At 61.0% G+C, this 26,615-nt stretch overlaps 2 protein-coding genes across 10 annotated transcripts in view; both read right to left on the reverse strand.

The window, feature by feature from the left end:
• On the reverse strand, positions 1–13,328 carry SLC25A44 (solute carrier family 25 member 44). 9 transcript variants are annotated; one of them, XM_085209646.1, is made up of 5 exons: positions 13,115–13,261; positions 12,238–12,641; positions 10,932–11,602; positions 7,835–7,957; positions 1–740 (listed from the first exon to the last, which is right to left on the reverse strand). In XM_085209646.1, exons 3-5 carry the CDS (start codon positions 11,551–11,553, stop codon positions 187–189), a joined length of 1,299 nt encoding a protein of 432 aa, XP_085065772.1. In that variant the 5' UTR covers positions 11,554–11,602; positions 12,238–12,641; positions 13,115–13,261; the 3' UTR covers positions 1–186. The 9 variants fall into 9 exon arrangements, with proteins under 9 accessions (XP_085065772.1, XP_085065773.1, XP_085065775.1 ...); XM_085209647.1 differs by having other exon boundaries at positions 10,932–11,654; XM_085209651.1 differs by having other exon boundaries at positions 405–740; positions 7,835–7,962.
• The window catches only part of SEMA4A (semaphorin 4A), a 21,584-nt gene continuing 8,278 nt past the window's right edge, over positions 13,310–26,615 (reverse strand). The window contains exons 9-15 of the mRNA XM_085209551.1: positions 25,975–26,116; positions 25,440–25,629; positions 20,783–20,901; positions 18,471–18,634; positions 17,138–17,229; positions 14,672–15,062; positions 13,310–13,406 (exon numbers count right to left, since the gene is read on the reverse strand). Coding sequence (XP_085065677.1) covers positions 13,310–13,406; positions 14,672–15,062; positions 17,138–17,229; positions 18,471–18,634; positions 20,783–20,901; positions 25,440–25,629; positions 25,975–26,116 — 1,195 coding nt within the window. The remainder of the gene's footprint in view (positions 13,407–14,671; positions 15,063–17,137; positions 17,230–18,470; positions 18,635–20,782; positions 20,902–25,439; positions 25,630–25,974; positions 26,117–26,615) is intronic.

A 26,615-nucleotide genomic window follows, 5' to 3' on the forward strand; every position in this document is an offset into this window, starting at 1 on the left:
ACCGGAGCGGAACGCGGCTGACGCGCCTTTATTCGCCCCGTGCTCCCAGGGCAGCCCCGGGCCTCCGCCGGTCGCTCCATTGAGCGGAGCCGCGGGCGATGCGTCCATCCGCGGAGCCCCAACGGCCCCCGGTCCGTAAAGTGCACAAAAGTGGGAACGAGCGCCCGGCACGGCCGTCAGAGAGCGTCACGTAAGGCTGAGAACCGTCCGAGGGCAGAACGGGGCGGCGCCGAGCCGCCCTGAACGCAGCAACGAGGGCGGCGGTGGCTCCGGCTCGCGCCGCTCCCGCACCTCCGGGGCTGAACGGCCGTCCTGCCTCCCGCCGTGGGGTTTGGAGAAGGCAGAAACGGGACGGAGGGCGGAGGCTGCGCGCTCCGAGCGCCGCGGGCTCCGCTTCCACGAAGGAGGAAAGCGCACGAAGGGCTCCGCGCGGCGCGGCGCCGGGCAGCGACGCCGGCAGGGCGCGGGGCTCCGAGAGCCGCGATGCGGGAGCCGCCGCCGTGCTGAGCACGAAGGCGGGCCGTGGAGCTGCCGAGCCCCGAGCAGCCCTACCAGTGCCGGGAGTCCATCAGCTCCGGGCGCAGGCTCAGCTTCTTCAGCGTTTCGTAGCCCACCACGATGACGATGGTGGAGGGGGTGGCGGAGATGATGCGGGCGGAAAGGCCTTTGGTCAGACCCCAGGGTCCCTCCTCCGCCATCAGCTGCTTGAAGGTGAGCACGATGGAGCTTTTGCCTTCGACCTGCGGGGCACAGAAGCAGAGGCGTCAGGGACGGGGAGGAAAGGCTCACCCGGCCCAACCAAGACCTCCCCCCAGAGGACTCCGCCTTTGTGTTTCTGTCTTCTGCTCAACGAAAAGATTCTTTCCTCCCCCTCCTGATCTCAGCAGTGTTTGAGCTCCCAGATCAGCTCAGCATCAGAGTGAGGCCTTTGCCTTTTGGATTTTGATTTCTTATTTTGATAGCATTTGATTTGTTAGCTCCATTTCAAATTGTATTGCACTGTACTATATTATAGTGCTTTATCCTGCACTCCGGTATCTTATTTCGTAAATGAGTTTCTTTCTCCTCAGACTGTTGCTGCTGTTTTGTTTCTGGGCCCATCTCCCGACCCTTTTTCCCTTTATCCCGTTTCCCTTCCCGCCTCCCCCCCCATTAATCACAGAACTGGGCCGAACCAACCCACAAACCGCTGACATTTTGGTGGAGAATCACGGAACGGCCTGGGCTGCAAAGGGGCACAACAACCATCAGTTCCAACCCCTGCTGTGTGCAGGTCGCAACCAGCAGCCCGGGCTGCCCTGAGAACCCATGGGGTGCCATAAGGATCCATAGGGTGCTATAAGGATCCATTGGGTGCCATAAGGATCCATAGGGTGCTATAAGGATCCATAGGGTGCTATAAGGATCCACTGGGTGCCATAGGGACCTATAGAATCACTGACTCATAAAATGGCCTGGGTTGAAAAAGACAACAACCATCAGTTCCAACCCCTGCTGTGTGCAGGTCACCAACCAGCAGCCCGGGCTGCCCTGAGAACCCACAGGGTTCCATAAGGATCCATAGGGTGCCATAGGGATCCATGGGGTGCCATAAGGATCCATAGGGTGCCATAGGGACCCACGGGGTGCCATAAGGACCCATAGAATCATTGACTCATAGAATGGCCTGGGTTGCAAAGAACCACGATGCCCATCAGTTCCAACCCCTGCTGTGTGCAGGTCACCAACCAGCAGCCCAGGCTGCCATAAGGATCCATGGGGTGCCATAAGGATCCACAGGATACCGTAAGGATCCATAGGGTGCCACAGGGACCCATAGAATCATTGACTCACAGAATGCCCTGGGTTGAAAAAGACCACAACAACCATCTAGGCAGTACTGAGGTCCACAAGTCCATGGGACCTGATGGGGTGCATCCACGTGTGCTGAGAGAGCTGGCGGAGGTCATTGCCGAACCGCTCTCCATCTTTTTTGAGAGGTCTTGGACAACAGGGGAGGTCCCTGAAGACTGGAGGATAGCCAATGTCACTCCGGTCTTCAAAAAGGGCAAGAAGGAAGATCCGGGTAATTATAGGCCTGTCAGCCTCACCTCCGTCCCTGGAAAGGTGATGGAACAGCTTGTGCTGGATACCATCTCCAGACAACTGGGAGAAAAGGAGGTTATCAGGAGTAGTCAGCATGGGTTCACCAAGGGGAGGTCGTGCTTGACCAACTTGGTGGCCTTCTATGATGCTGTCACATGCTGGGTGGATGGGGGCAGAGCGGTAGATGTAGTCTGCCTTGATTTTAGAAAGGCCTTTGATACTGCCTCCCACGACATCCTTATAACAAAGCTGAGGAAGTGTGGGACAGACGAGTGGACAGTGAGGTGGGTTGAGAACTGGCTGAGTGGCAGAGCGCAGAGGGTCGTCGTTGGTGGTGCAGAGTCTGGCTGGAGACCTGTAACCAGTGGTGTCCCCCAGGGGTCTGTGCTGGGTCCGGTCTTGTTCAACATCTTCATCAATGACCTTGATGAGGGGACAGTGGCCACCCTCAGCAAGTTTGCTGATGATACAAAGTTGGGAGGATTGGCTGAAGGCTGTGCTGCCATTCAGCGAGACCTGGACAGGCTGGAGAGCTGGGCAGTAAGAAACCGGGTGAGGTTCAACAAAAGCAAGTGTAGGGTCTTACACCTAGGGAGGAATAATTGCATGCACCAATACAGGCTGGGGGATGAGCTGCTGGAGAGGAGCTCTGCAGAGAGGGACCTGGGCGTCCTGGTGGACGACAGGTTCGCCATGAGCCAGCAGTGTGCCCTCGTGGCCAAAAAGGCCAATGGCATTCTGGGGTGCATTAAGAAGAGCGTGTCCAGCAGGTCTGAGGGAGGTGATCCTCCCCCTCTGCTCTGCCCTGGTAAGGCCTCATCTGGAGCACTGTGTCCAGTTCTGGGCTCCCCAGTACAAAAAAGACAGGGATCTCTTGGAAAGAGTCCAGCGGAGGGCCACAAAGTGGTCGAAGGGCCTGGAGCATCTCCCCTATGAAGAAAGGCTGAGTGAACGGGTCTGTTCAGCCTTGAGAAAAGACGACTGAGAGGGGACCTGATCCAGGTTTATAAATATCTGAGGAGTGGCGGCCATAGCGGTGAGGCCAGGCTCTTTTCAGTGGTACGTGGAGACAGGACGAGGGGAAACGGCCATCAGCTGCAGCACAGGAAGTTCTGCACCAATGTGCGTAAGAACTTCTGTAGGTGAGGTGACGGAGCACTGGAACGGGCTGCACAGGGGGCTGTGGGGTCTCCTTCTCTGCAGATATTCAGTCTCGCCTACCTGTGCGACCGGGTGTAGGGAACTGCTTTGGCAGGGGGTTGGTCCCGATGATCTCTGGAGGTCCCTTCCAACCCCTACAATTCTGTGACTCTGTGATCAGTTCCAACCCCTGCTGTGTGCAGGTCGCAACCAGCAGCCCAGGCTGCCATAAGGATCCATGGGGTGCCATAAGGATCCATATTGTGCCATAAGGATCCATAGGGTGCCATAAGGATCCATAGGGTGCCATAAGGATCCATGGGGTGCCATAAGGATCCATATTGTGCCATAAGGATCCATAGGGTGCCATAGGATCCATGGGGCCCATAGGGACCCATAGAATCATTGACTCATAGAATCCCCTGGGTTGCAAAGGACCACGATGCCCATCAGTTCCAACCCCTGCTGTGTGCAGGTCGCCAACCAGCAGCCCAGGCTGCCCAGAGCCACATCCAGCCTGGCCTCGAATGCCTGGGGCACCCGCAGCCTCCTTGGGCAGCCCGTTCCAGTGTTCCTGTAGAACAGATAGAATAGACAGAATTCCCACTGTCGCAAACTAATAAACGAATGTTTTATCTACCAGACTGCTGTACTTCTGATGTTAATATTAAGTTAGGTTGTATCGTAGATTCTAGATGTGTTTTTTTTGCATTTTAAGACAGGTTGGGTTTTTTTGCTGTTACTTCAAACTGCACCAAACGCTTTCCTAGTCGTTTCCTTTCTTATCACTTCAGTTCGTCGTCCCTGTACGTTTCCAGACTGTTAGCTTCCTGAGGCCTGCAGCTTTCATTTACCCCTGCTGACATCCTTAAGTGGGTTCTCAAGAATGTTGAAAGTGGGTTCTGTAGTTGTATTTCAGTGCAGGGCTGACTGACATGGAGTTTCTTAAGCAGCCTCCACGATGAAAGTAATGGGAGCCCAGTCGGCTCCTGCGGCAGGAAGCTGATGGTTCTCCTGACCATCGATTTGCACCTTTTTTCCTGGCGCGTTTTTGCTCTGCTTATTCTGGTGGCTTGTTTTTGCCAGTGCTTCTCCTCCCAAACGCCTTAAAGGCTGCGTCTGTTCTTCTCGGGTCAAGTCTCTAATGATAAGATTAATTTTCCACAGGCAATTTCTCAAAATCAAGGCCCCTTTCTCCACATCCCCAATACATTCCTGGCGCTAGGCTGGGCAGATTCCTCTCTGGGCAGCTGTTCCACGCCTCCCCGCTCTCCCAGCAAACGACTTCCCTGACATCCAACCGAAATCTGCCCTCCCTCCGCCTCCAGCCATTCCCCTCGTCCTGCTGCTCAGTTCCTTCGCCGAAAAACACGGCCCCGAAAGCCCAGCCAGGCTGCCGATATTTGCAAACTTCGGGGCACTGCTGTCCTGCTTCTGTAAAGAGAAAACAAATGATCCCACGTTCTGTTTTAGAGCAGTTTGCAGAGGGAGCTGCTGACGTACAGAACTCGCGGTTTCTGAACAGTCTTCCCTCTCTCCCTCGCATCCTTCGTGCGTTTTCTGAGCGCTCACCTGGTTGTTCACCTCCCTGACTGCACTCCTCGCTTCGCTCGGCTCCCCCAGCGTCCGCATCTGGAACGTCTGCCCCAAGCCAGGGGACACTGAGGAAGGTCCTGGGAGGGACTTCAGAGAGACGGGGATCCCCAGGGCTACGGGCCCCCACTGCTCGGCACTGCGAGGTGCTAAGAGCGCGAGCACGTATTTGAGACGGGGAGGTTGCGGCTCAGGCAGATCTGAGGAGGCACAAAGTTGGGGCCTGGCTGCAGCTCATCGGCCTCATTCAGAACTGTCCCAGAGAGGGAGAAGGTTTCTGAAATTGAGAGTCTCCGAGCTGGAAGCGTTTCAGAGCTGAGAGGGACAACCTCTGGGTTGAGAAAGAGCCTCCGAGTCAGGAAAGAGCATCTCAAAACCTGGCAAGAGTGTCTCCGAGCTGAGAAGGGCTCCAAGCCGAAGATCTCTGAGCTGAGAGGAAGAATCTCCGACCCGAGAGACTCCCTTCCATCCTAACTCAACAGCCTTCAACTCAACGAGGCTCCCTCCAGACGGGTCAGACAGCCTCCAGTCCAAGGCTGACAGCCTCCAAATGGGACCAGACGCCCCCAGTACAAATTAAATGGTCTCCAAACCCAAAGAGCCCACATTTGGGCTCCAAGTCATCCTTCAAGCCGAAGGAGACGGAACAAGACAAGAGCTGGAGTGAGAGCATCGAAGCTGACCAACCTGATCAACCGGAGGGGCACCAGAACCGACGGCAGCTGCCCCTGTAAGAGGATGGCAAATGAAACCAGCATCCCCTCATTTAGATCGGAAGAAAGAGGAAGAGGAGAAAGCAGAGCGAAAAGGTCCAGTGGAACCACCCCGAGGTCCTGAGGAGTGGCTCCGAGATGCAGGGATCCAGAGAGGGATGAGATTCAGCGAGGTCACCAACGCCCAGGGGGCAACAGCAAATCCTGACGGAGCGGGAGGTGAGGAACACGTCGTCACCATCAGCACCCGACCTCTAAAGCGAATGGAATTCGAGGTCTGAGCAAAGGCTTCTCACACCAGCCTATGTCACCTGGTGTCCCAGGGCTGGGACAGCGGGGCCAGCAGCGTGTGGCTGCGTGGTGGAGAAGCTCCGTGGGTGGCAGTGCCAGGGACGGCCATTGGCAGAGGGATCGGGGTGTCAGGATGAGGCCTTCGCCCTCTGGAAGCGGATGCTGTTAGCTGTGAAGGAAAAACACCCCTTCAAAGATGGTCTGATACCTGAGATGAAGAAATGGGCTGAAAAGGCATCTTCTGTTTGAGAGAACGCAGCGTGGTGCAAATGCTACAAAGCCCCACTTTCATTCCTGACAAGCCAGACCAAGAGCAGGATCCCGAGAGCCAGCTGTGCACCAAATACGTGGGGCACATCCCCAAGGACCGCAGCACAGAGGTACGCCGGTACGATGGCAGCAGTGCAGGGCAGAGGGGAAAAAAGACCCCTTCTAAAGGAGCTGCTTAATAAACTCCCGGACTTTGATTACATTTAGCCCCTCTACGACTTCGTGTCTCAGCCTTTGCAAAAGCAGCGGAAAAACTGGGCAGAACGGAGAGCAATCGAGAAGACACGACGGATGAACCGCCTGCTGTGCTTAATGCTGACGGATGGCAGCACGGTGGGCCCAGGATTCCCAGAACAGCCTCCTGGAAGGGCTGATCAAATCGCTTTCCTCCCAGCCGCATCAGCCAAGGGCTCGGCTCAGCAGCAGACGTCCTCCTGCTCGAGCAAGGGGCAGCAGGAGGCCGACGTCACGTTTTGCCTCGTGGCTTTGCCTGCTGAGCACGGAGGGATCTGCAGAAGCGGCATAAAAAATCCCCTCCCGCACTGCGGGCGCGGGCCAAAGAACTGCAAGACGGAGCGACCACCAGAGCAGCTGCTCCAAAAAGCGACCGCTCCGGTTGCTGCGGGACACGGCAGCAGCCTGAGAACACAGAGGTACCAACAGAGGGGTGCTGCCCACAGCCGGGGGGGGGAAGGGACAACAGGCTGCGCTGGACCGGGTGGATCAGGCGGCCTGGCACATCAGAACCACAGAAGTCGGAGGCACCGGTGGCCGCGGGGTGCAGAGGGGGAGGAGCAGCTCTCAGGACCTCCCGCACCCCCTCTTCTAACACACCTCGGGACGCCTCCAGCCTTCTCGGCCACAGGGGCACAGCGCTGCCTCGCGGTCCTCCTGCTGCCCACCAGGACCCCCAGCCCCCTCCCCTCTGCTGCTCTCCAGCGGCCCGCTCCCAACCCGCTCCGTACCCAGGCTGCTCCTGCCCACGCTCGAGGCTCTACGCTGCCCCTGTTCCCTCTCGTCCCACTTCTCCCCGCCCGGCTCTCCAGCCTGCCCAGCTCTGCCTGGATGGCAGCACAGCCCTCTGCCGCGTCAGCCTCTCCTCCCGCTCCCGGGCCATCGCCAAACCGACTGACGGCGCGCTCTATTTCCTCACCAAGTCGCTGCTGCGCGCACCGAACAGCGCTGATCCCGGCACCGACCCCCGAGGGACCCCGTGGGACCCCGGCCTCCGGCTGGACTCCATCCCAACTGACCACAGCTCTCCAGTTTCTCCCCTCCAGCCCCACAGCACAGCAAACATCCACACCACACTTGCTCAGTTTAGCTGTGAGGATGCTATGAGAGACGTTGCCAAAAGCTTTCCCGAAACCAAGACCCGCTGCTCTGCCATCGCCTGTCCACCCGGTTGTGTGCCATAAAAGGCCACCAGGTTCCTCGAGCACCGCTTCCCTCGGTGCAGCCACGCCGACTGCCCCAATACCCTCATCTCCTCAATACGCCCGTGGCAGCACAGAGGAGGAGTTGTTCCATCACAAAGCCAGAGGAGGGATTGGACACAGCCACCAACCGACCCCTCTGTACAAACCTCATGGGGGGAGGAGGCAGCAGACCCCCCCAGCAGTGCTAAATGGGTTTCTTAAGCCCCCTCCTCATCTCTGCAGCCTCAGCACCGAGCTGTAGCCCCGGGAAAGGGCGTCCCGAGGTGCTGAGCGCGGCTGCTGCGGGCGGATGTGGAGCCGTACCTGAACCCGAGCTCTGATGACATCCATGGGGTTGGTGAGCGTGGAAGCCGTGGCGGCGGCGAGCGGCCCTGAGATGGCCTGAAGGAGGAGATGTGGGCAGTCCTTGGGGGTCAGGCTGGAGAGCTGCTCTGGGGATGGGGCAGAGAGGGGAACGGTCAGCTCTGCGTCTGCGAGGCGCTCACAGAACCGCAGCACGGCCTCTGTTGGAAGGGACCCCCGAGGACCATCCAGCTCCAGCCCCCCGCCCTGCAGCCCACCACCCAACCACCCAGAGGGAGGATGGGGGATTTCCTCCTCCCGCTTTGGCTGCATCCCCCCTCCCCCCCACACACACTGACACCATTTATCAGTTCAGTTTGCTCAGCAGAGAATCACAGAATCACAGAGCTGTCGGGGTTGGAAGGGAGGTCATTGAGTCCAACCCCTGCAGAGCAGCTCCCTACAGCAGGCTGCCCAGCTCGGCGTGCAGGAAGGTCTCAATGTCTGCAGAGAAGGAGAACCCACGGCCTCCCTGGGCAGTTCAGTGCTCATCACCCTCGCTGCGAAGGAGCCCCTTCCCATGTTGGTGCAGACCTTCCCACGCTCCACTTTGCGGCCGTTTCCTTGTCCTGTCCCCGCAGACCGCTGAGAAGAGGCTGGCCGTGTCCCTCTGACTCCCACGCTGAGGAGGTTTCTGGACACTGATGGCATCGCCTCCCAGTCTTCCTTTCCCAGGGCTGAACAGCCCCAGGTCGCTCAGCCTTTCCTCGCAGGGCGCTGCTCCAGGCCCCGCATCCCCTCTGTGCCCCCCGCTGCTCTCTCTCCAGGAGATCCCCGTCTTTTTGAGCTGAGGATCCACCATCAGTCCCGATCAGAATCGGAGCCCAGCGCTCCAAACGTGGCCTCACCAGGGCAGAGTCACCTCCCTTGCCCTGCTGGCCCCGCTCCTCTTAATGCTGTCAATGCAGCCCAGGTCCCGTTGGCTGCCCACGGCCAACCTGTCGCCCACCAGGACCCCCAGGTCCCTCTGCAGAGCTCCTCTCCAGCAGCTCAACCCCAGTGCAGTTATTCCTCCCCAGCTGCAAGACTCCGCACTCGCTCTTCTTAAAGCCCCTCTGGTTTCTCGCTGCCCAGCTCTCAGCCTGAATGGCAGCACGGCCCCCAGCTGCATCAGCTGCTCCTCCCAGCTTTTCATCATCAGTGCAACTACTGATTATACTGATTGCACCATCCCCTCATCGAGGTCACCAATGAAGATGCTGAACAAGAGCGGAAGAACCCCGAAGCTCCGCCATGACACCTTCAAGAAGGCCATCCCATCTACAAGAAGGGCTGTAGGGCTGGAAGGGCTGGAAGGAGGATCCGGGGAACCCAGCCAGCATGGGCTGACGAAGGGCAGGTCCTGCTTGGCCAACCTGATCTTCTGCGACAGGCTGGGGGAGCTGGGCTCGTTCAGCTGGAGAAGAGGAGGCTGGGGGTGAGCTGAGTGCAGCCTGCAGGGCCTCAAGGGAGCCACAAACAGGAGGGGAGGCAGCTCTTGGGAAGGGGAGAAACAGCAGGACGAGGGGAACGGCTGGAAGCGGAGGGAGGGCAGCTTTCAGCTGGCTGTCAGGGGGAAGTTGTTTGCTGGGAGAGTGGGGAGGTGCTGGAACAGCTGCCCAGAGAGGCTGTGGATCCCCGTCCATCCCTGGAGGTGTTCGAGGCAGCAAGGATGGGGCCCTGGGCAGCCTGGGCTGCTGTGAGACGTGGAGGTTGGTGGCCTGCATTGGTGGGGGGTTGGAGCTTCGTGATCCTTGAGTCCCTTCCAACCCTGGCCGTTCTGTGATTCTATGATCTGTGACCCGTCTGGTAGGCGAGGGAAAGGCTGGTGATGCAGTCTATCCACCTAGACTTCAGCAAAGCCTTTGGCGCTGCCTCCCGCAGCATTCTCCTGCGGAAGCTGGCAGCCGTGGCTTGGGCGCTCTTGGCTGGGTAAGGAACCGGCTGGAGGCCGGGCCCAGAGGGTGGTGGTGAATGGAGCCAAATGCAGCTGGCGACCAGTGGTGTCCCCCAGGGGTCGGTGCTCCCCTTCAACATCGTTATTGGTGACCTGGGTGAGGGCTTCACTGAGTGCTCCCTCCGTAAGTTTGTGGATGACACCAAGTTGGCTGGAAGCGTGGATCTGCCTGGGGGCAGCGAGGCCCTGCAGAGGGACGTAGATAAGCTGGATGGCTGGGCTGAAGCCACGGGATGAGGTTCAACAAGGCCGAATGCCGGGTCCTGCACTGGACCACAACCTCCCCATGCAGCACTGCAGGCTTGGGGACGAGTGGCTGGAAGACTGCGTAGGAAATGGAGCCGGGAGTGTTGATTGATGCTGAATGTGAGCCAGCAGTGCGCCCAGCTGGCCAAGAGGGCCAACGGCATCCTGGCCTGCATCAGAAACAGCAGGAACAGGGCAGCGATTGTCCTCTGTTCTCAGCTCTGCGTCCAGTTTTGGGCCCCTCGCTGCAAGACTTTGAGGCCCTGAGAAGGGTTCAAAGGGCGACAAAGCCGGTGAGGGGTCTGGAGCACAATGGGGGCTTGTGAGGAGCGGCTGAGGGAGCCGGGATTGTTCAGCCTGGAGAAGGGGAGGCTCTGGGAGACCTGACTGCTCTCCATGACTGCCTGAAGGGAGGCTGTGTGAGCTGGGGTCGGCCTCTGCTCCCGTGTAACAGCGACAGGACTGGAGGGAATGGCTTCAAGCTGCGCCAGGGGAGATTCAGGCTGGACGGTGGGAAATAGTGCTTCTCTGAAAGAGTGGTCAGGCGTGGAATGGGCTGCCCAGCAGTGATGGAGTCACCGGGCCTGGAGGTGTCCAAGGAACGGTTGGATTTTGTGTTGAGGGACAAGGATTAGTGAGAACACTGGTGATGGTGCACGGTTGGACTGGATGATCTCGAAGCTCTTTTCCAACCTCGGTGATTCTGCGATTCCTCTGCACTGGGACGGGTGGGAGCGAGCGGTGCAGATGCAGCCGGCCCTTCTCACCCCACGCTGCCCGCCCCCTCCCAGCCAGACCCCCACCCCCACTAATAACCAAGGCGAACGCCGCTCCGCCCCACCTCTCCCCACGGCCCCCCGTTCTGAGCGCACGTACCGGCGTAGAAGTGGTAGAAGGGCCACCAGACGGCACTGTTGGGGATGTACGTGAGCAGCGAGGCCACGTAGCCGCGGTAGAAACCCTTCAACCCGTCGGCCTTGAAGATCTGCACGATGATGTCCTTGGTTTGCCCGAACACCACCACCCGCCGTCCGTCGCGGCCGCGCACCGTGAACCTGCCCATGCTTTCACCCTTCCTCTGCATCATCAGGTGCTGGGAGACGACGTCGATGGGCACCGTGATGCTCTGAGCCACCAGCGAGGCCGAGCCGCCGGCCACCAGCGACTTGACGGCGTTGTTGTTGTTGTACCGCGCCACGTATTTGCGCGTCAGCTCGTAGGTGGTGACGTAGCACTGCCCCGAGATGAGGGTGAAGGTGTTGACCAGGAAGCCGCGGTACAGCCCGGCCGCCCCCTCCGTCCTCAGGATCTTCACGAAGGCGTCGAAGGTCCCGTTGTAAAGGCTCTTCCCCTTCTGCACCTGCAGCCTGGTGCGGATCAGCGTGAAGGGGTAGACGCTGACGCGGATCATCATGGTCATGCAGATGCCCAGCACGTAGAAGCGCCGCTTGTCCAGGTGCTCCCACTCGATGATGGGGATGTTGCGTTTGTCCTCCATGCCGGGCGCTCCCTGCAAGGCGCTCCTGCCTGGCGGGGCACACGCAGATCTGGGGGGCAGAACTGGGGGTCACACAACAGACCTGGGGGTCACACGCGGACCTGGGGGCAGAACTGGCGGTCACACATGGACCTGGGGGGAGGGAGAACTGGGGGGGCAGACAGACCTGGGGTCACAGCCTTGGGGGTCACACATGAACCTGGAGGCTGAGCACCTCCGTACAAAGTCGGGCTGCGGGAGCTGGAGAAGAGGAGGCTGGGGGTGAGCTCACTGCAGCCTGCAGCGCCTGAAGGGGATCGGCGGCAGGAGGGGAACCGACGTTTCGCTCGGGCAGGGAGCGATGGGGGAACGGATCTCAGGGGAAGGAGGGAAGGTTTGGCTGGGATGTCGGGGGAAGCTCTTCAGAGAGAGGCTGCGGGTGCCCCATCATCCCTGGGCCGTTCAGGACCAGCTGGGCTGGTAGCAGATGTGGAGGTTGGGGCAGGGGTGGGAGCTCGGCGATCCTTGGGCTCCCTTCCAACCCAAGCTGTTCTACGATTCTGTGTTTGTAGGATATCTGGCACCATCCAACCTCCTTCACTTCCTGCTGCCCCACTTCTCACGCATCCCCACATCCCCCTGCATGCCAACCCCTCACTGAGGACAACGTGTGCTGCCAGACTGGGGGGCTCCCGCTCTGCATACCGATGTGGTGGCTGGGAGACGGCGGGCGGCAGGGAGAGCTGGGCCAGGAGAACCAGGAGAGCTGGGCCAGCAGAGCTGTGTCACGAAAGCTGGGCCAGGAGAACCAGAACTGGGCCAGGAGAGCTGGGCCAGGAGAACCGGGAGAGCCGGGCCAGGAGAACAGGGAGAGCTGGGCCTGCTGTGCGCTGCCGCTGCCCGGAGGGATTGATAGCGATAGGATGAGGGCAGATGGTTTTAAAGCAAGATGTGAGATTTCGGTTTGCTATCAGGAGGAAGTTCCTCACTCAGAAGGTGGTGACGCACTGGAACGGGTTGTCCAGAAAGGCTGTGGATGCCCCATCCCTGGAGGCATTCAGGCCAGGCTGGACGTGGCTCTGGGCGGCCCGCTCTGCCGGTTGGCGGCCCTGCACACAGCGGGGATGAAATGCGGTGACCCGAGGGTCCTTTTCAGCGCTCGGCGGGCCTCCCTTCAGCACGCAGCGGTGGGTTCGCACCGCCCCGCGGAAGCTCCGCAAGCCGAGCGGCGCCGTGCCCGACGCGAGCGGTGCAGACGCGGCCCCACAGCGCGGAGCCCTTCCGCCTCCCCGCTCCGCCGGCCGCCCGGGGCGGCCAAACACGTGAAGCGCTCCGGACGCGGCGACGGCGTGCCAACAACGCCGGCCCCGCTCAAGGTCGGCGGCGGAGCGGAGTTCGGCCCTCCCCGGCTGCGCCGCTCCCGCCCCGCCCCTCCTCCCCGTCCCGCGGCCCTTCGCTCCGTCTCCGCACGCACCGCCGTTCCGCCCCGTCCCGCCGCCCCCCTCCCCTCTCCTCCCCTCTCCCTCCCCTCCCCTCCCCGCACGGCCCCCACCCCCGCCTCTCCCCGGCTCTCCGCGCTCACCTCAGGCCCGGAGCCGGCGGCCCGGCCCGGCCCGCCGCCCCATGGCCGCCGTTTTCGCCCCCCCCCTCAGCGCCCGCCGGAAGTGAGCGGCGGCGGCGGCGGCAGCGCGTCGGGCCCGGCGAACCGTTTGAGCAATCAGCGCCCGCACGACGGCGCCATCTTGGGGAAGGGCTGAGGCCGCGCCGGAAGTAGCCGTCACGTGCTTCCGGCCGCAGCAAAAAGGGCCGCCGTCCGCTGCGCCCCGGAGCGGCGCGAGGGAGCTGGAGTGCGCATGCGTCTACCGCGGCCCCGCCTTAAAGGCGCAGCGCCAAATAACGGCTCTTAAAGGGGCAGCGCCAAATAATGGCTCTTAAAGGGGCAGCGCGTAATCGAGGTCCTTAAAAGGAAAGTGTCAAACAAAGGTTCTTAAAGGTCCTTAAAGGCACAGTGCCTAATAAAGCCTCTTAAAGGAGTAGCATCAAATAAAGGCCCTTAAAGGGGCAGCCCAAACAAAGACACCTTCACGTGGTGCCAAATAAAGACCCCCAAAGGCACAGCGCCAAATAAAGCCTCTTAAAGGGCCGGTAACCCAACGAGGAGCCGGTGCATCGCGTGGCTTTGCCTGCAGAAATGGGGGCGACGGAGCGAGGAGGTGAGCCAGAAAGAACAGGGTGATGGGGGGGGGGGCTGCGAAGGCCCGGCCTGCCTGCAGCGCTGCACACCTTCACACCCGCGTTGGGCACAGCGGCACAAAGCAGTGATTTTCTTTCTTTTAATTAAAAAATCATTTGTACAAAGACGAGGAAGATTGACAACTCCTCCTCCTGAGCAAATAAGGCAGAATGTAAAAAAGCCCCGCGCCCCCCCCGGGCCGTGTCCTCCCCCCACCCCTGTGCCACCTCCCATCCCCGCATCCCACCTCGTCTCCCTGCCCCCCAAACCTCCCCCAATTTTCAGCCCCCCCCCCTCCATGGCAGCAGGGTCCTCCTCCACCGGTGCCCACGTCCCCGTCTGCCTGCAGGCAACATTCCTGCCCCCCCCACTTCCCCCCTTAACACTGCATTAAATTCCGCAAAACCCTACCAAAAAAAAAAACCCAAACCCCCAAACCTCCCCCCCAATCCTCAGCCCCACACCCCGCCACGGCAGTGGGATCCTCCACCAGCTCTTGGTGTCCATGCCCACATCCACCTACAGACAGCACACCCAGCCCCCCCCATAATACCGCATTAATTTCAGCCCCCCCAAAAAAACCCCAAACCTCCCCCCACAATCCTCGCTCCCCCCCCTCCATGGCAGCAGGGTCCTCCTCCACCGGTGCCCACATCCCCGTCTGCCTGCAGGCAACATTCCTGCCCCCCCCACCTGCCCCCCCATAGCACTGCAAACACCCCCCCAAAACCCTGCAAAAAAAAAACAAAACAAAACAACCCCAAACCCGCCCCCAATCCCCAGCCCCCCCCTCGGCAGCATCTCTCACCGCACCCCCCCGGCCTCACCGTTCCCTCCGTCCATCTGCACCCCGCCCCCTCCCCGCCCCCCGTTAAGGGGGGTTTTCTCCCCCCCCCCCCCCCCCACCCCCCCACTTTGCCCCGCGCCCTAAAAGCCACCAAACCCAACCCGACCGCGGCCGCCAGCGTCAGAGCCAGCAGCGCCGCCACGGCCACCAACTGCGGCCAATAGGAACCGCGGGGGTTGGGCGCCGCCGCCCCCTCCTCGCTCCCCCCGCCGCCCCCTTCGGGCTCCAGCAGCCGGTACCGAGCGGCGGCCCAGCGCACGCCGTTCTCGGCGGCCCAGCAGATGTAGGTGCCGACGGTGGGGCGCTGCGCGACCACCAGCAGCGTCAGGTCCGGCAGGAGCTCCGTGCCGCCGCCCCCGGCGCCCCCCGGCCGCTCCCAGCTGTACGTCGCCCAGGCGGAGCGCTGAGGACACGGCAGCCGCACGACGCTGTGCGGGGCGGGGCGCAGCGCTGCGGGGGAGGCGGGGGGGAGGGAGGGAAGGGAGCGGTGAGCCGGAGCCCTGCGGGGCCCTACAGCCCCTATGGCCTATAGCCTGTAACCCATATGGCCCTATAGCCTGTAACCCCATATCCCATATGGCCTATAGCCTGTAACCCCATATGGCCCTATAGCCTGTAACCCCATATCCCATATGGCCTATAGCCTGTAACCCCATATGGCCCTATAGCCTGTAACCCATATGGCCCTATAGCCTATAACCCCATATCCCATATGGCCCTATAGCCTGTAACCCCATATGGCCCTATAGCCTGTAACCCCATATCCCATATGGCCCTATAGCCTGTAACCCCATATGGCCCTATAGCCTGTAACCCATATGGCCCTATAGCCTGTAACCCCATATCCCCTATGGCCTATAGCCTGTAACCCCATATCCCATATGGCCCTATAGCCTATAACCCCATATCCCATATGGCCCTATAGCCTGTAACCCCATATGGCCCTATAGCCTGTAACCCCATATCCCATATGGCCCTATAGCCTGTAACCCCATATGGCCCTATAGCCTGTAACCCCATATGGCCCTATAGCCTGTAACCCCATATGGCCCTATAGCCTGTAACCCATATGGCCCTATAGCCTGTAACCCCATATCCCATATGGCCCTATAGCCTGTAACCCCATATGGCCCTATAGCCTGTAACCCCATATCCCATATGGCCCTATAGCCTGTAACCCCATATGGCCCTATAGCCTGTAACCCCATATCCCATATGGCCCTATAGCCTGTAACCCCATATCCCATATGGCCCTATAGCCTGTAACCCCATATCCCATATGGCCCTATAGCCTGTAACCCCATATGGCCCTATAGCCTGTAACCCCATATCCCCTATGGCCTATAGCCTGTAACCCCATATGGCCCTATAGCCTGTAACCCCATATGGCCCTATAGCCTGTAACCCCATATGGCCCTATAGCCTGTAACCCCATATCTCATATGGCCCTATAGCCTGTAACCCCATATGGCCCTATAGCCTGTAACCCCATATCCCATATGGCCCTATAGCCTATAACCCCATATCCCATATGGCCTATAGCCTGTAACCCCATATCCCATATGGCCCTATAGCCTATAACCCCATATCCCATATGGCCTATAGCCTGTAACCCCATATCCCATATGGCCCTATAGCCTATAACCCCATATCCCATATGGCCCTATAGCCTGTAACCCCATATCCCATATGGCCCTATAGCCTATAACCCCATATCCCATATGGCCCTATATAACCTGATAACCCTATATCCCGTATTGCCCTATAGCCTATATCCCATATGGCCCTAGAACCCTAGAACCCTATATCCCATATAGTCCTATAACACTATAACCCTATATCCCTGGCCCTATATAGCCTTATACCCCTATAACCCTATATCCCATATAACCCTGTACTCTTTTGCCCTATATCCCATGGCCCTATATAACCCTATAACCCTACCCCCCTATAACCCTACACCCTCATACCCCTATGACCCTATAAATGCATACATTCATACCCCCATACCCTCATATCCCGAACCCTAACCCTGAACCCTATAACCCTAACCCTATAACCCTATAACCCTAACCCTATAACCCTAACCCTACAACCCTGACCCTACAACCCTAAGCCTAACCCCAACCCCATAACCCTCCCCCTATAACCTGGACCCTAACCCTAACCCTACAAAACTAACCCTACAACCCTAACCCTATAATCGTGACCCTTCCCCTGTAACTCTAACCCTGACCCCATAAGGCGTCACCCTGACCCCATAAGCATCACCCCGACCCCATAAGCGTCACCCTGACCCCATAGGTGTCACCCCGACCCCATAAGCGTCGCCCTGACCCCATAGGCGTCGCCCTGACCCCATAAGCGTCACCCTGACCCCATAGGCGTCACCCCGACCCCATAAGTATCGCCCTGACCCCATAAGTGTAATCCTGACCCCATAGGCATCACCCTGACCCCATAAGTGTCACCCCGACCCCATAGGCGTCACCCTGACCCCATAACCCCATAACCCCCCCGCTCACTCAGCTCAGCCGTTTCCGTTTCCGTCCCCCAGCTCCTCCCCCGCTGGCAGCGGCTCCCGGCGTCGCCTCCCTCCACGTCCTGCAGCCACGAGCTGTGGGGTCAGGGGTCAGGGTGTGGGGTCAGGGGTCAGGGGTCAGGGTGTGGGGTCAGGGGTCAGGGGTCAGGTCATAGGGTGCGGGGGTCATAGGGTCGGGGTCAGGCCATAGGGTCAAGGTCAGAGGTTAGGGTCAGGTCGTGGGGTCAGGGATCAGGTCATAGGGTCAGGAGTAGGGTTAGGGGTTAGGGTCAGAGTTAGGGCTACAGTAGGGTCAGACTATGGGGTCAGGATGTAGGGTCAGGCTATGGGGTCAGGTTATGGGGTCAGACTATGGGGTCAGGCTGTAGGGTCAGGCTGTAGGGTCAGGCTATAGGATCAGACTATCGGGTCAGGCTATAGGGTCAGTCTATGGGGTCAGGCTATGGGGTCAGGCTGTAGGGTCAGGCTATGGGGTCAGGCTGTAGGGTCAGGCTATGGGGTCAGGCTATGGGGTCAGGCTGTAGGGTCAGGCTGTAGGGTCAGTCTATGGGGTCAGGCTGTAGGGTCAGGCTATGGGGTCAGGCTGTAGGGTCAGGCTATGGGGTCAGGCTATGGGGTCAGGCTGTAGGGTCAGGCTGTAGGGTCAGGCTATGGGGTCAGGCTATGGGGTCAGGTTGTAGGGTCAGGCTCTGGGGTCAGGCTATGGGGTCAGGCTGTAGGATCAGGCTGTAGGGTCAGGCTATGATAGGGTCAGGCTGTAGGGTCAGGCTATGGGGTCAGGCTATGGAGTCAGGCTGTAGGGTCAGGTTGTAGGGTCAGGCTCTGGGGTCAGGCTATGGGGTCAGGCTGTAGGGTCAGGCTCTGGGGTCAGTCTATGGGGTCAGGCTGTAGGGTCAGTCTATGGGGTCAGGCTATGGGGTCAGTCTATGGGGTCAGGCTGTAGGGTCAGGCTGTGGGGTCAGTCTATGGGGTCAGGCTGTAGGGTCAGGCTATGGGGTCAGGCTGTAGGGTCAGGCTATGGGGTCAGTCTATGGGGTCAGGCTCTGGGGTCAGTCTATGGGGTCAGGCTATGGGGTCAGTCTATGGGGTCAGGCTCTGGGGTCAGTCTATGGGGTCAGGCTATGGGGTCAGGCTGCAGGGTCAGTCTATGGGGTCAGTCTATGGGGTCAGGCTATGGGGTCAGTCTATGGGGTCAGTCTATGGGGTCAGGCTCTGGGGTCAGTCTATGGGGTCAGTCTATGGGGTCAGGCTGCAGGGTCAGTCTATGGGGTCAGTCTATGGGGTCAGGCTATGGGGTCAGGCTGCAGGCCGCTCACCCCTCCCCGCCGGCCGCCCCCACCCTCTCGCACGCCCCGCTGGCGCTGCTCCACGCGCACTCGGGGTCCCTGGCCAGGACGCACTGAGCGCAGCTGCGGTGCTGGCTGCAGTTGGACAGCGGCACAACCAGCAGCCCGGCAGCATGGCCCAGGTACAGCACAGCCTGCGGGGGGAGGGAGAGTGGGATTGGGGTTGGGACTGGGATTGGGATTGGGTGGGATTGGGATTGGGATTGGATGGGATTGGGATTGGGATTGGGGGTGGGGTTGGGTGGGATTGGGATTGGGGTTGGGATTGGGATTGGGTGGGATTGGGGGTGGGGTTGGGATTGGGATTGGGTGGGATTGGGATTAGGATTGGGGGTGGGGTTGGTGTGGGATTGGGATTGGGATTGTATGGGATTGGGATTGGGACTGGGATTATGATTGGGGGTGGGGTTGTTGTGGGATTGGGATTGGGATTGGGTTGGATTCGGACTGGGATTGGGGGCGGGGGTGGTGTGGGATTGGGATTGGGATTGGGGGTGGGGTGGTGTAGGATTGGGGGTGGGGGTGGGGTTGCGGGTGGTGTGGGATTGGGATTGGGATTGGGGGTGGGGTTGGTGTGGGATTGGGATTGGGATTGGGTGGGATTGGGATTGGGATTAGGTGGGATTGGGGTGGGGTCGGTGTGGGATTGGGATTGGGGGTGGGTTTGGTGTGGGATTCGGTGGGATTGGGATTGGGTGGGATTGGGATTGGGATTGGGATTGGGTGGGATTGGCGGTGGGGTTGGTGTGGGATTAGGTGGGATTGGGATTGGGTGGGATTGGGGGTGGGGTTGGTGTGGGATTGGGGTTACTTGGGATTGGGATTAGGTGAGCCTGGGATTGGGGTGGGATTGGGCTAGGTGTGGGATTGGGATTAGTTGGGATTGGGATTGGGATGGGAATAGGGTTAGGGCTTGATATTGGTGAGGGATTGGGATTGGGATTAGGATTAAATGGGTTGGAGTGGGGAAGGGATTGGGGTTGGGATAGGGATTGGGTAGGATCAGGATTGGGAAGTGGTTTGGATGGGGTTGGGGATTGGGGGGGATGGGGTGGGATTGGGATTGGGAAGTGCTTGGGGTTATGATTGGGATTAGGTTGGGATTGGGATTGGGATTAGTGGGGTTGGGATTGGGATGTGTGGGATTGAGATTGGTATTGGGATGGGGTGGGATTGGGATTGGGGAGGGATTGGGATTGGGGTGGTGGTGGGGTGGGATGGGAGTGGGTGGGCTGATTTGGGGAAGGGATTGGGGTTGGGATTGGGATTGGATGGGATTGGGGTTGGTTGGGATTGGGGTTGGGTGGGATTGGGTTGTGGTGGGGTGGAGAAGGGATTGGGACTGAGATTGGGTGGTCTTCGGATTAGGATGGGATTAGGGTGGGATTGCGTGGGGTGGGATGGGGAAGGGATTGGGGTTGTTGTGGGATTGGGGTTGGTATTGGGATGGGTGGGATTGGGGTGAGATTGGGAATGGGATTGGGATGGGGTGGGATTAGGGTGGGGTGGGGAAGGGATTGCGGTTGGGGTTGGGTTTGTATGGGATTGAGATTGGGTGGAGTGGGGTGAAATTGGGATTGGGATGCGGTAGGATTGAGATTGGGATGGGTTGGGGTTGGGATTGGGATTGGGTGGGGTGGGATTGGGTTTGCGGTTGGTGTGGGATTAGTTGGGGTTGGGATTGGGATGGGTAGGATTGAGATTGGGATGGGGTGGGATTGGGATTGGGATGGGGTTGGGGTTGGGGTGGGATTGGTATCCCATCCCATCCCAGTCCCAATCTCAATCCCCATCCCAATTCCACCCAATCCCAGTCTCAATCTCTTCCCCATCCCAATCCCATCCCATCCCCATCCTCACTGCATCCCAATCCCAATTCCATCCCAATCTGAATCCCGTCCCACCCCCACCCCCAATCCCACCCCCAATCCCATCCCACCCCACTCCCACTCCCACCCCACTCCCACTCCCACCCCACTCCCACCCCCACCCCACTCCCACCCCCAATCCAACCCCACCCCACTCCAACCCCCAATCCAACCCCACCCCACTCCCACACCCCCCCCCCTAATCCCACCCCCAATCCCATCCCACCCCACTCCCACTCCCACCCCCAATCCCACCCCACTCCCACCCCCATCCCACTCCCACCCCCAATCCAACCCCACCCCACTCCCACCCCCACCCCCAATCCCACCCCCAATCCCATCCCACCCCACTCCCACCCCCACCCCACTCCCACCCCCAATCCAACCCCAACCCCCCCACTCCCCCCCCCCCACCTTCCTGGCTGACAGCAGGAGGCAGCTGACGCTCAGCGGCTCCTCAGACACTCGGATGCTCTCCCACACGAGCGCGCGGCCGTCCGTCAGCTCCACCGCCTTGTGCAGCAGCCCCTCCGCTGTGGGGCACAGCTGTCACCGCCGCCCCATGGAGACACCGCCCCATAGAGACACCGCCCCATAGGGACACCGCCCCATAGAGACACCGCCCCATGGAGACACCACCCCATAGGGACACCGCCCCATAGAGACACCGCCCCATGGAGACACCGCCCCATAGAGACACCGCCCCATGGAGACACCGCCCCATAGGGACACCGCCCCATGGAGACACCGCCCCATAGGGACACCGCCCCATAGGGACACCACCCCATAGGGACACCGCCCCATAGAGACACCGCCCCATAGAGACACCGCCCCATGGAGACACCGCCCCATAGGGACACCACCCCATAGAGACACCGCCCATAGAGACACCGCCCCATAGAGACACCGCCCCATAGGAGAACACCGCCCCATAGGGACAACCGCCCCATAGGACACCGCCCCATAGAGACACCGCCCCATAGAGACACCGCCCCATAGAGACACCGCCCCATAGAGACACCACCCCATAGAGACACCGCCCATAGGACCACCGCCCCATAGAGACACCGCCCATAGAGACACCGCCCCATAGAGACACCGCCCATAGGACACCCCCATAGAGACACCGCCCCATAGAGACACCGCCCATAGGGACACCCATAGAGACACCGCCCCATAGAGACACCGCCCCATGGAGACACCGCCCCATAGAGACACCACCCCATAGAGACACCGCCCCATAGGGACACCGCCCATAGAGACACCGCCCCATGGGAGACACCGCCCCATAGGGACACCGCCCCATAGAGACACCGCCCCATAGGAGACACCGCCCCATAGAGACACCGCCCATAGAGACACCGCCCCATAGGGACACCGCCCCATAGAGACACCGCCCCATAGGACAATGACACCGCCCCATGGAGACACCGCCCCATAGAGACACCGCCCCATGGAGACACCGCCCCATGGAGACAACCGCCCCATAGAGACACCGCCCCATAGAGACACCGCCCCATAGGGACACCGCCCCCATAGAAACCGCCCCATGGACACCGCCCCATAGGGACACCGCCCCATAGGACACCACCGCCCATGGAGACACCGCCCCATAGAGGACACCCATGGGACACCCCATAGGGACACCAGCCCCATAGGGACACCGCCCCATAGGGACACGCCCCATACACACCGCCCCATAGGGACAACCCGCCCCATAGAGACACCGCCCCATAGGACACGCCCATGAGAGACACCGCCCCATAGAGACACCGCCCCATAGAGACACCACCCCCATGGAACGACACCGCCCCATAGGGACACCGCCCCATCCCATAGAGACACCGCCCATAGAGACACCGCCCCATAGGAGACACCGCCCCATAGGGACACCGCCCCATAGGGACACCGCCCCATGGAGACACCGCCCCATAGGGACACCGCCCCATAGACACCCCGCGCCATACACCCATGAACCCATAGCACGCCATAGACACCGCCCCATAGACACACCGCCCCAGACACCGCCCCATGACCGCCAACACGCCCCATACCGCCAGACACCCCATAGAGACACCGCCCCATAGGGACACCGCCCCATAGAAACACCGCCCCATAGAGACACCGACCCATGGACACGCCCCATAGACACCGCCCCATAGAGACACCGCCCCATAGACACCGCCCCATAACACCGCCCCATGACACCGCCCCATAGGACACCGCCCCATGAGACCGCCCCATGACACCGCCCCATAGGACACCGCCCCATGGAGACACCGCCCCATAGGACACCGCCCCATAGACACGCCCCATGGAGACCCCGCCCAAGACACCCCCATAGGGACACCGCCCCATAGACACCGCCCCATAGGGACAACAACCCCTAGAACACCGCCCCATAGAGACACCACCCCATGGAGACACCGCCCCATAGGGACACCGCCCCATGAACACCCATGAACCCCCCCATAGGGACACCGCCCATAGAGACACCGCCCCATAGAGACACCGCCCCATGGACACCGCCATGAACCGCCCCATAGGGACACCCCCATGGGACACCCCCATGACCGCCCCATAGGACACCGCCCATAGAGACACCGCCCCATAGGGACACCGCCCATAGGACACCGCCCATGACACCCCCATGACACCGCCCCATAGGGACACCGCCCCATAGAGACACCCCCATAGGACACCGCCAGAGACACCGCCCAAAACACCCCAGAGACACCGCCCCATAGGGACACCGCCCCATAGGACACGCCAGACACGCCCCATGGAGACACCGCCCCATAGGACACCGCCCCATAGACAACCCCAGGACACCGCCCATAGAGACACCGCCCCAAGACACCGCCCCATAGAGACACCCCATAGACAAACCCGCCCCATAGACACCCCATGAACACCCCCATGGACACCGCCCCATGACACCGCCCCATGGACACCGCCCCATAGGGACACCGCCCATGAGACACCGCCCATGGACACCGCCCCATAGGGACACCGCCCAGGACACCCCGCACCCAGACACCGCCCATAGAGACACCCCCATAGGACACCGCCCCATAGGACACCGCCCATGGAGACACCGCCCCATGGAGACACCCCCCCATAGGACACGCCCATAGACACCGCCCCATAGGACACCCCAAGACACCGCCCCATAGAGACACCGCCCCATGGAGACACCGCCCCATAGGACACCGCCCATAGGACACCGCCCCATGGAGACACCGCCCCATAGGAACACCGCCCCATGGAGACACCGCCCCATAGAGACACCGCCCCATAGGGACACCGCCCCATAGGAGACACCGCCCCATAGGAGACACCGCCCCATAGGAGACACCGCCCCATAGGGACACCGCCCCATGGAGACACCGCCCCATAGGGAACACCGCCCCATAGAGACACCGCCCCATAGAGACACCGCCCCATAGGACACCGCCCCATGGGACACCGCCCCATAGGCCATAGAGACACCGCCCCATGGAGACACCGCCCCATAGGGACACACCGCCCCATAGAGACACCCCCATAGGGACACCGCCCCATGGGACACCGCCCCATAGGAGACACCGCCCCATAGGAGAAACACCGCCCCATAGGAGACACCGCCCCATAGAGACACCGCCCCATAGAGACACCGCCCATAGGACACCGCCCCATAGAGACACCGCCCCATAGGAAGAGCACCATAGAGACCGCCCCATAGAGACACCGCCCCATAGACACCAGCACCGCCATAGAGACACCGCCCCATGGAGACACCCCCATAGGGACACAGCCCCATAGGAGACACATAGACACCGCCCCATAGGACACGCCCATAGAACCCCCATAGGGACACCGCCCCATAGAGACACCCCAAACAGACACCGCCCCATAGGAACACGCCCCATAGAGACACCGCCCCAAGACACCGCCCCATAGAGACACCGCCCCATGAGACACCGCCCCATAGACACCGCCCCATGACGACATGGAGACACCGCCCCATAGGACACCGCCCCATAGGACACCGCCCCATGGAGACACCGCCCCATAGAGACACCGCCCCATGGAGACACCGCCCCATAGGGACACCGCCCCATAGGGACAACCGCCCCATAGCGACACCCCATAGAGACACCGCCCCATGGAGACACCGCCCCAGGGAACACCGCCCCATAGGACAACCGCCCCATAGACGCGCCAGAGACACCCCCATAGGGACACCGCCCCATAGAGACACCGCCCCATAGACGCCAGGGACACCGCCCCATAGGACACCCCAAGACACCGCCCCATAAGGACACCGCCCCATGGAGACACCGCCCCATGAGACCGCCCCATAGGGACACCGCCCCATGGAGACACCGCCCATAGAGACACCGCCCCATAGACACCGCCCCATGGGACACCGCCCCATAGGGACACCGCCCCATGGGACACCGCCCCATAGGACACCGCCCGCCCCATGAGACACTGCCCCACAGAGACACCGCCCCATGGAGACACCGCCCCATAGAGACACCACCCCATAGAGACACTGCCCCATAGAGACACACCGCCCATAGAGCCACCACCCCATAGGGACACCGCCCCATAGAGACACCGCCCCATAGAGACACCGCCCCATGGAGACACCGCCCCATAGGGATACCGCCCCATAGGGACACCGCCCCATAGAGACACCGCCTCATAGGGACACCGCCCCATAGAGACACCGCCCCATAGGGACACCGCCCCATGAGACACTGCCCCACAGAGACACCGCCCCATAGGGACACCGCCCCATAGAGACACCACCCCATAGAGACACTGCCCCATAGAGACACACCGCCCCATAGAGCCACCACCCCATAGGGATACACTGCCCCATAGAGCCACCGCGCCATAGAACCCCCCACCCCATAGAACCCCCACCCCATAGAACCCCTCGCCCCACAGGTACCCCCCGCCCCACAGGGACCCCCCACCCCACAGGGACCCCCCACCCCACAGACCTCTGCCCCATAGGGACCCTCCTCCCCTTAGGGACCCCGTAAACTCATAGGGACCCCCCGCCCCGCAGACGCACCGGTGGCCATGAACAGCACCCGGTACGGGGTGCCGGCGGCGCCGCGGGTTTGGTGCACGGCGATGTGGGTGTAGGTGACGTTGGGGCTCAGCAGCAGCGGGCGGCCGTGGGCGGGGGGCACCGGGGTCTCCATCAGGAAGTGGTCCTTCATGAAGGTCAGCGCCTGGTCGGAGGAGGGGCCCACGGAGCACTGCGGGGAGGGGGCGTGGGCTGCGCTATGGGGCGCCCCATAGACTGTAGGGTGAGCAGCGCTAGGGGGCGCCCCAGATCCCATAGGATGAGCTGCGCTATGGGGCGCCCCATAGACCGTAGGGTGAGCAGCGCTAGGGGCGCCCCAGATCCCATAGGATGAGCTGCGCTATGGGGCGCCCCATAGACCGTAGGGTGAGCAGCGCTAGAGAGCATCCCATAGACCATAGGATGGGGCTGTATTATGGGATGCCCTATGGGATATTATGGGATGTCCTATGGGATATTATGGGATGCCCTATGGGATATTATGGGATGTCCTATGATCTGCCCGCCCCCCACTCACGCTGCCAGGCCTGGCCCCGCCGCTGGGGGCGCTGCGGACGCTCCACGCCGCGCTGTCCTTCTCCCGTGCCAGGAATCGCCCCTCGAACGCCGCCCGCAGCGCAGCGCGGCTGAAGGAGCAGAGCGCAGAGCCGCCGGGGAGCCTGCGGGAAACGGGGGGGCTGCCCTACAAGTCCGGAACCGCCCCATAGGGAGCAGCGCCCCATAGGGTGCAGCGCCCCATAGAACCCCCACGCCAAAGGGTGCAGCGCCCCATAGGGTGCAGCGCCCCATAGAACCCCCCACCCCAAAAGGAGCAGCCCCATAGGAGCACCCCATAGGACCCCACCCCATAGACGCCCACCACCCCATAGAACCCCCCCACCCCACACCCCATAAACCCCCCACCCACAGCCCCCACCCACGCCCCCACCCCACAGCACCCCCACCCCACTAGGACCCCCCACCCACAGACCCCCCACCCATAGGACCCCCCACCCCATGGCACCCCCACCCCATAAACCCCCCCATCCCACAGACCCCCACCCCATAGACCCCACCCCATAGAACCCCCCACCCCACAGCACCCCCTGCCCCCCACCCCATAGAACCCCCCCAAACCCATAGGGAACCACAGCTCCCCTAGAACCCCCCACCCCATAG

Source organism: Meleagris gallopavo, chromosome 27 (genome assembly GCF_905368555.1).
Source record: "Meleagris gallopavo chromosome 27, MGAL_WU_HG_1.1, whole genome shotgun sequence".
Classification (NCBI taxonomy): domain Eukaryota; kingdom Metazoa; phylum Chordata; class Aves; order Galliformes; family Phasianidae; genus Meleagris; species Meleagris gallopavo.